At 41.0% G+C, this 11785-nt stretch overlaps 2 protein-coding genes across 3 annotated transcripts; one reads left to right on the top strand and one right to left on the bottom strand.

The window, feature by feature from the left end:
* Positions 1-4133: 4133 nt before the first annotated feature.
* On the bottom strand, positions 4134-6589 carry tmem276a (transmembrane protein 276a). The gene is made up of 4 exons (XM_033634316.2): positions 5905-6589; positions 5396-5509; positions 5158-5295; positions 4134-5013 (listed from the first exon to the last, which is right to left on the bottom strand). The coding sequence occupies exons 1-4, from the start codon at positions 6293-6295 to the stop codon at positions 4766-4768; spliced, it is 891 nt and encodes a 296-aa protein (XP_033490207.1). The 5' UTR covers positions 6296-6589; the 3' UTR covers positions 4134-4765.
* spi1a (Spi-1 proto-oncogene a) lies at positions 5541-11393 on the top strand. 2 transcript variants are annotated; one of them, XM_033634321.2, is made up of 5 exons: positions 5541-7874; positions 8389-8482; positions 8555-8739; positions 10471-10636; positions 10780-11393. In XM_033634321.2, exons 1-5 carry the CDS (start codon positions 7848-7850, stop codon positions 11088-11090), a joined length of 783 nt encoding a protein of 260 aa, XP_033490212.1. In that variant the 5' UTR covers positions 5541-7847; the 3' UTR covers positions 11091-11393. The 2 variants fall into 2 exon arrangements, with proteins under 2 accessions (XP_033490212.1, XP_033490211.1); XM_033634320.2 differs by having other exon boundaries at positions 7707-7874; positions 10759-11234.
* The last annotated feature ends 392 nt before the right edge of the window (positions 11394-11785 follow it).

Genomic DNA, 11785 nt, shown 5'->3' with positions numbered 1-11785 from the left:
GTTCAGCTTCACTGTGACATCATAATGTTTTGCAGAAACACTTTCCTGGCCATTTTTCAGCATCATAACTCAGGAACAGAAGGGGAGACATTTGGTCAGATACTGACTTGGTGACACTAATCTTGGGTGTCCATCTTGAAACTGTGCTGACTGTACAGATCTTCTGTGCTGCCAAGTTGGAGATGTGTGTGAAGCATCCATGTCTTAAAATTTGTAGTGTTTTTTTAGCAACATTCATACTTAAAGCTTTGTCTGGTGTCATGGCTACATGAGTCTGAACAGGCATGGATGAAAACTGTAACTGCAGCTTAACAGGTTGGCAGAGGCATGCAAATCGCAGTAACTCTAGTTTTCAGGAGGTTTTTAATTATATCTCAAGGTCGTCATCAGCAGGTCAAAATGGTAACTGAGCTTTGTCAGGAGCTTTCAAAAGCATTTCAGTGGACCAACTAAATGATAACTGAGAAAACTACCACTGAGCAAAATCCATTCCCTGATGAGGACCATGAGATGTGGTTGAAGGCTCTAGATCAGTGGTTCCCAACTGGTGGGTCGTGGTCCAAAAGTAGGTTGCAGGTCCATTCTGTGACTGTGTTCAAGTGACTTGCAAATGTGTCAGATTGTAAAAACCACATTTTATTTTTAAGTACAGTGAATTTCTGGCAAGGAGTTTTTATGTTGAGGTGCAGTTTCCTGCTGTAGAATGAGTGACTAACAGACACCTACTTGACAGAGACAGCAAACTAGCTCGACAGCATGGCCAAATACAAGTATGATGCTCAATGTATCAAACTGTGGACCTTGAACTAATGACTAAGGAGACATCTAGACCCCATTGCTGGACCAGTTAGGCATTGCTATAGATAATCTGGGAAGCATCAACAGCAGGGGTCTTCAATGTTTTTCAACTCAGCCTCAACTGTGTCTCAGCCTTATACAGTGTCTGTCCCACGTCAGTCAGATCCTCGAGTCATCACATCTCCAAGAGTCATATTAAGTGTGTGTGTAACTCAGGAGCATCAGCAGCAAGGTCGACATCTTATATCCCAGACAGGCAGGAGCCTGTCAACATAAAACATGCTGAGTGCGACGGGCATTGATGCTTCTCAGGTCAACTACATGTCAATGCACAAATGGAACATTCTTATGAGACACAGAATCAAACATGTCTTTGTGAACGTACATTTTCCCAGAATTACTAGCATCAAAATAGATATGACAGTAATATTAATAGTAATATTAGTAATGATACATACATTCATACAAACATACACATGATTATTGCAATAAAGAGGGAAGAAGAGTGAAGTAGAGTGAAGTACAAAAAAACAAAACTAAGATGCTAAGACTGGTAAGAAATAAGAACTGGTTTGGTTCAGGGGATATCCTAGAATATCTGTGTTTCTTTCTTCTCGTTTCTCCCCTCTTTCCTTTCGTCCCTTCTCCTCTTCCTTCTCCCCTCATTTCCCCTGCCTTTTTACTTTTGTATAATACCTGTTTCCTGTATTCTCTGCCATCTTGCATCAGATAGTTCAGCTAGATTCCAAATGCTGACCACAAGTACTCATTATGCATTCTGCATTATTGCATTATACTAATAAAGTGCTTTACATGTCAATAATTAAAAGAGAAGACATGAAAACAACAACTTTTAAAATAACTGATTAAAACACTTTAGTGTATAAAAACTGAGGAAATAAAAGACAGTCTAAATGAACTCAGGTAAAATCAGGAAAGGCTCTCCGATAAAAGTATATTTTAAGAAGGGACTTAAAAGAGATCATTGACTCGGCCGACCTGATTTCCTTGGGCGGAGTGTTCCAGAGCCTCGGGGCCCTGACAGCTAATCATGCATGAATTAGAATGTACATGTGTTATTTCTTCAGCTGGTAAAGGTGGAGCAGATTGAAACCTTACTGCTGGGCAGCTTAATCTATAATAATACATCATATTTATTTTCCTATTAATGACTTGAATCAGCAGAGTAAGTCAATTTATCAGATAAATGTGGTGGAGTAAGAAGTGCAATATTTGCCTCTAAAATGTCGAGAAGTAGAAGCATAAAGAAGCAGAAAACTGAATTACTTAACTAACTTTAACTTTACTGTTACCGCCAGGCTCAAGGCTGACAACAAAAGGGGAGGCCACACACAGATATATCAATCAAAAAATGATTTATTTAACTCAAACTAATACACATATTCAACAACTGGTGGAGTGTGTAAGTAGGAATCAGTCATGTAGGAGGTGTGTGGATGAGTGAAAATATGATGTAGTGCATGTTGGATGGTGCAGCAAACCAAACAAAGAACGCAGGCTGAGGAGCATGTGGCAGGCCCAGCTGAGTGACTGATTAGAGAGGTAGTCCTTTTATGCCTTTGGGGAGCCTCATGCAGATGGGCAGGTACAACCAGACGACCCTCCCAGCTCCACCAACCAGCCAACTCCCATCATCTGCAGACACAAACAGAGAAAGACAACTGACAGGCAGAGTGGAAGGGGTCATCACATTACTCAGACACTGCTGTCACCTTCACTTATGAAGCACTGGACATTTTTACACTTGCATCTACATTTCAGGATGAATATGTACTTCTTATTTTTTCACTACATCTATGTGACAGCTGTTAGCAGTCACTTTCAGCAGTGGTGTAGCTGTAGTTAATGAGGTGGGTGTACAACTAGATAGACGGATAGATTACCAAGAGAAAGTGATTATAGTCTTCTATATATTCCAATGGCTTTTTGGCTGATAGGTGAGTATACTGTAAATACCTTTCACTGGCCACACCACTGCTTTGCAGAGTGAGGTTTGACAAAGCTCATAAAATTTAGCACACAGTTAGACTTTAAACTAGCTGGGAATACATGGAGAAATTAGACTGCCAACTATATTAAATGACTTTTTAACACTGTGGGAACATGGAGGACATGCAGGATTTTCTCCTCATTAAACACAAGGTGCAGGTGTTCTGTGTCACTGTCACCACACAGAGTTCAGTGCAGTACAATAACAATGTACTGCAAAAGGAACTTTTCTTACAGTGAGCTTTGATATGTTAATACATTTGACTGCAAATACTTTTATTTGCATATCAAATATTTAAAAAAAAAATAGTTTTAATGGATTATTCCAGGGTGGTGCTGATACTTTACTTAAGAACTATTTCTTCCCTCTCCACAGTTTGAACAAATCATTCATGAGCAGTGAGCCAGAGGAGATTAACGCTGCACTAAACACGAATAAAGTGCTTTAATTTCAAAACGGTTCATCTTTCAGCTTGTCGCAAAGTACAGATAATTTTATTATGGATTTTTTTTTTGTCTGCACTTGTGACATACAGCGTTGAATTTATTTTATCACAGATGTATAATTACTTACATAAACACAGTCTCCAGTGGCCAATAAGGTTTTTAACCGACAACAGGGATTTCTTTCAAAGTTGCGGCTGCACATAATAACTCTGTGAAGATAATAAATATAATTTGGGCAACACAATAGTGAAGAGGAGATGCTAAGCAGCAGGGAAACTTCAGTGGACGAGCGAAGCCAGGAAGTAAATTAGATATGTCAGAAAGATTTAATTTCTCATAAAAGTTGTGGGAAAGTAATAACAGCTCACATGGGCTGGTATGCATCATGTCAATGGAAAAACTTTTAATAGTAATCAATCATAGTACAAGTTTGTGCTGTTGTCAGAAGAGAGTGTGTGATCAGAGAGCTTTTGATGCAGTTATCTGGGTTTCATTTATTTTTTAATGGATCGTGGATGTTTATTTAATGAGGCTTTATTTTGCTGTAATGCACAGCAGACAATTAGTTAACTTTTTCTGCTCTGTGTTGCTGTTTTCGTCAGCGTTGTTGCTCAGCTCTGGTCACTGACTCAAGTTCTGGTCACCAAAATTTGCACATGCAAGTGTTCAGAAGTGGTTGAATAAAACAGACACTCTTGTACCACTAACAGAAATATAAACAGCTGCTGTTTTAAAATATGCTGCAGATGTTTTGACTCCATTAACAGACCTCTCTGCCTGCTGACATACCAGTGAACTCGTGTCATAATGCAAGAGGAAGGACCACCACAGAGACATTTATATGACATCTGCTCGATGTGTTACACAGGAGGAAAGAATGGTTTTGCAAGGCTGTTTTATTTTTCAAAAATATTTTGATGGGGGGTAAGACCTCAAGAACAACAAAACATTTCCCTCGAACACAGTTTGGTCTTAATGCTCATATTTTTCCTTGAATAAACACAAATGCATCTGCATACATACAATTCAAAAAGTACATGTACATATCTTGTTTTGAATGGGTACATAATGATACACAGTTGCCCTTTGAAATGTGACGGTACACATCCATAGTTTGATCTTCAATACAGATTTCAAAGTTGTGCTATTGATTTGCTGCCAGCTTTTCTTTTTCTCTTTTTTTGTCTTCTTCTCAAACTAGCAGATTTTACAGGAAGAAAAATTTCGTATAACTATTCTCCTCTTGAAGAGCAAGCAATTTAACACTGAACGGTTCATTCATGAAGAGGGACAGGATAAAAAGCACCAGAGGAACTGAAACCATCTTCAGTCAAATGTCACCTCTTTTTCATTTTTCATGTGAGCAAGAGCCAGTGTCCTGTGCTTTCTCTGTGCCAAGCTTGTGTGAAGGCTCTCTCTGCTCTGAGTCCCTGGGTATAACTGTCTGTGGAGCAGGGCTCGTCACTGTTTCAGGATGAGACAGGTGTCTGTTAGATGTTGCGGCGGCCTGTCACACACAGCCGTTCTCCTGCCTGGGCTTGTGCACCACAGGGGTGTGTGGAGGGTAGAGGGAAGGGGCGAGTGTACACAGGAAGCCAGCCAGCAACGTCAGGCCCAGTCCACCCCAAGCACAAAACATGGACCAGCCATAACCGTGACTGATGTCCTCTGGTATCCCAAACATGTAGCGAGGATAGCGGGACAGTTCAAAGTTGATCCCAGCCACACATGTGCAGAGGGAGATTATGCAGCATGTCCCTGCCAGAGAGGAAGAAAGAGTCAGACACGACAGCATCCCATTTTCATCTCCTCTGATGCATCATTCACCCTCTCATTAACAAAGAGCTTACTGCCCCTCTGTGGTGATTCAGGGTAGTGTTCTTTATGTATATCCCATCTTACCTCCCATGAGGAAGAGAAGTCCAGCCACATACTGCATCAGATCATGCTCTTTGCAGCAGCCCAGCACGCCTATGATCCAGCCAAACAGGATGATGGATATGGCCATGCCTACGAAGCTGGCAGTCATCCTCTGCAGGTCTGCAAAGAGAAGAGGACACAGTGTTTGTTGGGGCGATGCCAAGTTTCTCCACCTTTATTCATCACATTATGAAAAAAAAAGGCGTTTGGGGGAACTCACGGAGCGCGTGCCACTCATCCTGCCTTATTGTCTTCGTCAGATTGATTGGCAGATTTCTGGGCAACGCTGCTGATGAGTAGTAGTATTTTATTGGTGTGCAGCGCGGAACCAATCCTGTGGATGTAAACAACACAAAGAGGATGTCACATAAGCACTGAGATCAGATGAAGAGGATATCACAAGGCTCTCTGCTGCCACCCCCCTCCCAAAAAAGCACCCAACCCCCTTCCACCGCCACCCACCCATCCACCCACACCATTGTAGAGTAGCTTATTGTACGCATCTCGAGGCTTCTGTTACTACAGCTTGCCCTTTTGTGCTGGAAAACAACACAGCACGTCGATGGTAACTGTACTCCGCGTTATACTGCGTGCGTAGGCCTTGAGGGTCTGTGCGCAGCATCAGCACCTTGGATAGCGCATTCGTGCACAAAGTATTTACTGATCGCACCTCACGCACAACAACACAAACGTCCAAAACAACAATTCTAGCACCAAATATGATCAAACCTTTGAAGATTAAATCCTCTGTCTCCAAGTCATATCCCTCTCGGTGGCACTTTTGCCACAGTCCTGTGATGGTGGAGTTGAAATGCCGACTGCAGAGGGACTCCATGGCCGGGGCAGGAGGCAAGAAGTGCCGCTTAGCCCGCAGCAGCGCAGCGCCGCTCCTCCGCGCCACATTCCTCTCCTTTGGCAACATGCGGAGCGGGAGGTTGTTGTTGGAGATGTAAATGTAGCCGGGGTCGTTTCTTTTGTTTGAGTAATTCTTGCAGCGTTCCCGGTGCCTCCTCGCGTCAGTCTCGTACCAATTATCAGTGCTGATCGCCACTGCTATCAGTCCCAACGCGCAGAATGCCAAAAAGAGACCTGCCACGGTTAAAGTCCTCATAGCAGCCATGTTCCATGCGTATCTCGCCTCGGTGCCGTGATAATTCCACGGGACAGCAGGACTCCGCTCCTGGCTGCTGCTGCTGCTGCTGTCAGTATTTGAGGTGGGGAGGATATTCAGCAATACGTGGAAATGTGAAATGCAGATAAGCCCCTGAAGCCCTCATTTCTTAGATTTTGTCAACCACCGCCGAAATAAGCCAAATTCCAAGGCAGAGGATAAATAAATTTGGGCCTCGATGAGCTATTTTGGTTGTCTCCTCTCTGCCTCTGAACTCAGTCTAGCCTAGATACTGGTCAGTCCAACATTTCTTTCCAGTAGATGGAGACAGAGCAAATATTTGAAAGCACAACAAGCCCCAGGCCTGCACTTACAGTAGATCATGATCTGAAAGGATGGCCAAAGTTTGACACAGTTATACCAGAGGAAGTACCCTCCCTCAGGTTTTCACACACTTTGTATCAACTCGGCTGCTGTTGTCTAAAGTGGAAAGACAGGGCCTATTAAACCCCACAGAGAGCCCCGTTGTCTCTGTCTGGTTTACAGGGAACAGTTTCATCACATCCATCAGATTGCAGCTGGTAACTTTCCATCCAGACAGGGCCAAATACTCCAAACAATACACTGGAATACTGCTGGCGTCATTGTATAAGTTTGAGAAAAGTCATAAAAACTCATTTCTTTTAACTAAATGTCAAAAAGTAGTTGTTTAGCCACAATCAAACAGCATCACACAGGCTTTAAGTATTAGTTTTCAGCTATTACGTCTAATGTTTAGCAGGAAAATTACAACACAAGTAACAAGGACACAGAGCTCAGGACATTTCAGTCATGTTTTCACTGGTTTCATTCTCATGGTCAGCACTTCCTCAATTTAAACCATAATGCCAAACTAAAAGAGGAACAAGCTCGATTCCAAACTTCATTTTTGGTTTCAGCTTTTGTTTGCTGTAATACTTAAAGAAATTCCAACATGAGTAAATCTTACTGGGGATTTGTTGTGATTGATAGTCAGAAAACAAGTAGATCATATGTTCCTGCACAGCCAGGAGAGTCTGATTTGTGTTAAATTAAATCACAGTGTCATTTTATTAAGTTTTGTTTTTTAAGGTCACATCGCTGCAGCACTTGAACAAACAATGAGAGAAGTTGATGCATACAAGGGTACGCCATGGAGTGTGTGATAACAGGCAATGCCTATTTTAACAGTGTGACTGTTTGCACAAATACATGCAAATACATTTGAAATAATTATAGACATACTGTAACTGCTTATAATCTACTCTAAATCATACCTCCTAATTATGCAGGAAATGCATTTAAATATGATTGGCTCATAGAGGACATGACTCTCGGCCATTAGGAACTAGGTGATCATATGAATCTGACAACCGGGTGATATGAACGCACAGACAGTTTAGGGTCCAGCTTGTTTCACACTTTCAGTTCCCATTTGTCTGGTGAAGTCAGCGACGTTGCGTGTTTCACAGTGAAGCAATAAGATAAAGTTAACATTCATCACAAGCTTCAAGGACCAGGATTCTCATGCTGCCTTGTTTACATGATGGACGGCTATGTTATACCACCTGTAAGTGCTGCTGCTCTATTGTTTCATGTCTGGTCTTTGATTATTGTTCTGGACACTGAGATGATATTTTTCCATTTAGTCTCCTGCTGATGTGTTTCTCTTGCTGCTTCTAAAAATGGTTTAGTGACTCGAGAGACTGGGGTGGGACTTAGAACTCAGACTTATTGATTAATGTGACTGACAGGAAGAAGAAGATTTACCTTTAAGAGTTTTGTTAGTATATATTAAGGACCTTTTTTGCTGTAAAAATTGGGAAAGTAAACCTTAACATACAGTAAACCCTCGCTCGTGTACAAACTCATGTATTTCCCCTGTTGACCTGCTCCATTCTGTTACTTTATTCTTCACTTTCCTGTTTTATGTTCTATTAAAAGCAAGAAAGGCAAAGTTAGACACAGAAATCCAAGTAATTCTAGTGTAACAACTAATAGTCATATTTGACTTTTTTTTCAGCACAAAGAGACCCAAACTTTGACTTTCTCTGTGACATAAATCTATTTTTCCCCCTCCAAAGGCATCAGAGGAAATCCTTCCAAATGAACCAGAGAACTATCGACCTCCTGCAGAGCTGTACCCGTACCTCACTAATGTGGGGGAGATTTATGAAGGTGAGACGACTACCATTGAAAAGAGCACAAATCACTACACAACTGGGTGCCTCACCTTCTGTCACATTTCAGACCACAGATGGACCTTCCACTCGGAGCGTGTCCAGCCAACGGACTTTGAGAACTCTCCAGTGAATCACCTCGTAGAGCTTCAGCCGGTGTCTCCACAACAACTGGTGCAGCCGTACCGCTTCAGCAGTGAGTCTCTGCCCCTCCACCTGGACCCTTCACTTGGACCTCTCTCTGTGTCACCACAAGTGAGTTGATGGTAGAAATGGATGTTGGGTCAATTGTGAAATGGCATAATTTGTACAATTATGGCTTAAAATATTTATTTGAAAGCACATTGATAGGAAAAAAGACCCCTAAACTTAATATGAGGTTGGTTTTAAATGTCATGTTATAATTAGAAGTAGTGTTTTTATACTGATGAAAAGGCGTCATGTCAAGTATTACTACATTATGTGATTCATATAATTCATATTACTCACAGAATTTCCCTAGAATAAAGAGACATTTACCCACTGCGGTCAAGTACCTGTAGGGTTTTTTTCTATTTATTTTTGGCACTACTTCAGCACAGCTTTTCCCTTTTTAAAGCTCCAGTTTGTAGGACTTAGGGGGGTATACTGGCAGAAATGGAATAAGATACAATACGTATGTTTTCTTTAGTGTAGAATCACCTGAAAATGAGAATTGTTGAGTTTTCATTACCTTAGAATGAGCTGTTTATCTGTACATCAGGAGTGGGTCATTGTCTACAGAGATCGCCATGTTGCACTGCATTATGTACAGTAGCCTAGAACAGACAAACCAAACACTGGCTCTAGATAGGGCCATTGGTGTTTTCACATCGGCCACCATAGTTAGCAGCCCCTCTGCGAAGAGAGCATCATAAAAACACTTATTTCTTTAATGCTTTATTAGCATTTTTATCAGTTTAATCTTTGGGTTTGTATGTTTGGAGAGGAACAGACCTCTACAGATAATTCGGCTCCCGGTAAAAATTTCCTGAACACGGGCTCTTAAGTTATCAGAGAATAAAGGTGAGCACACATCAGCAGATGCTGGGCAAGCAGCCCATCTCCGACATGCCCAACAGAATTATCCACAGAGACGTCTGCAGATAATTCAGCTCTCGCTAAAAACCTCTTGAACAAAAAACACTAAAGGAATTCTAACCGGGAGAAGTTTCAGCTAGTTGCAATCTGCAGTCCTCACCACTAGATGCTACTAAATCCCTGCAAATCTTACACACTGCTCCTTTACATGAAAAGGATTGCAAATTAAAATGTAAACAAGGGTTGCAACTAATAATGATTAATTTAGTCCATGAAATGTCAGAAAACTGTACAAAGCGCCCATCACTATTGGCCATAGCCCAATTTGAGTCATTCAGACAGCTGGATTTATCCAACCAACAGATTAAAACCCAAAGATATTCAGTTTACTATGAGACAAAGAAAATCAGCAAACATTCACATTTAAGAAGCTTGACTCAGGGAATTTGGGGGATTTTTCCTTAAAATGTGTCAAATAACCTATTAACCACATTGTTGCTGCTAATATACATACATATGTGGATATACATGCACCAGAATTGAATACTTTGGGTAAAAAGAAAGGATTATTTGGACTTAATATATTGCTGCTACCATAGTAACAACACAATATATATAATGGGAATTATTTTGTAGAAAACTTTCTGCATTTAGATAGTTTGGAATCTAAAAAAAACACAAAAATCTCCACCAACACAGCACAAGATGTGGACAGCTGGGGATATTTTCACTGAAATGTCATCTGCGTCACGTGATCTTGCTGAGCATTGAATTCTATTTTGGCAGAGTTACTTCCTCTTTTAGGACAATGACAGTGTTAAAACGAAAATGTCAGACGGTGGACGATTGCAAAACAAAAGAAAATTGCAGCACTATGAGCCCTCTCTGCATGCTTGAGCTGTGACATGCTTTTAATTTCTCCTAAAGATCCCGTATTACACGCCATCCTCGTGCTACCAGTACCAACCCTCTGCCTCGCCTGGACATTACTACTCAGAGGAGGAACAAAGAGGAATCAGTCCTCCATTTGAGGTTTCAGAAGGGGAGGATGAATTTGAAGTCCACAGCCACTCCTCCTTCAGGAAAGACACTAGTAAGTATTTCCAATGCACATTTTCTACTGGCATCAAATCCAAGTCTACTTAAAGTCATATATTTACAGTACATATAAAAACTGGAGAAACGGATAACTGCCAAACAAAATCGCTTTAACAGGTCTCCTATTTTCCAATCAAGGCAACAAGAAGAAAATCCGCCTGTACCAGTTCCTCCTGGACTTGCTAAGAAGGGGTGACATGAGTGAAAGTATCTGGTGGGTGGACCAGGAGAAGGGCATCTTTCAGTTCTCCACAAAACACAAAGAAGTTCTGGCCAGCCACTGGGGTACCCAGAAAGGAAACCGCAAAAAAATGACTTACCAAAAAATGGCTCGAGCTCTGAGGAACTATGGTAAATCTGGAGAGATTAAAAAAGTAAAGAAGAAGCTGACCTACCAGTTCAGTGAGGAAGTGCTGAGGAACTTCTATTTACGTCAGTATCCTCACTGATGAGGGAATAAAGGCTGTCAAAATGCTGAAATCACTTAACTAGCCTAGATTGTGTTTTCCTGCAATTTCACTTAGTAGTTTTTCTACAAAGTTTTCTTACCTATTTATTTGTGATGCCAGTGTACATCCTCTACGATATTTGTTTCCATACAAACTCTTTCATTTCAAACTCAAATGGATTTTTGTGAGTGAATTCATGTGTTTGTGTACTAGGATTAAAGCATAATTAAACATCAGGGATGAAAAAAAAATACCTACATGATCTTTTTGTCACAAAGGTGTGTAAATAAATATTATGTTCCATTACTTTTTGTTGTATTACTTGAATAAACTAAATCAGTCTTTAAAGGTCTAGTCAAGTGGTTCCTTACTGGTGAGTCGCAGCCCAAATGTGGGTCGTGGTTCCCTTCTGAATGAACCACAAGTGACCTGCGAATGTGTCAAGTTTGTAATAAAAAATAAAATACACCTGATTTTGAAGTACAGTGATTTTCCAGCACTGAGCTTTTATTCTGAAGTGCTTTTTCCTGCTGTAGAGTAAGTGAATAACAGACAGCTACATGACAGAGACATCAAACTTGCTTAATGACACTGAATATATTGAACTGTGTGGACCTTGAACTAATGACTAAGGAGAAATCTGGACCCATGGCTGGACCAGCTGAGAACCACTGGTCTAATCTGTGAGATTTAGT

This window comes from Epinephelus lanceolatus, chromosome 5, assembly GCF_041903045.1.
Source record: "Epinephelus lanceolatus isolate andai-2023 chromosome 5, ASM4190304v1, whole genome shotgun sequence".
Lineage (NCBI taxonomy): Eukaryota > Metazoa > Chordata > Actinopteri > Perciformes > Serranidae > Epinephelus > Epinephelus lanceolatus.
Note: the sequence above shows the minus strand (reverse complement) of the source record. Positions and strands in the feature narration are given on the sequence as shown.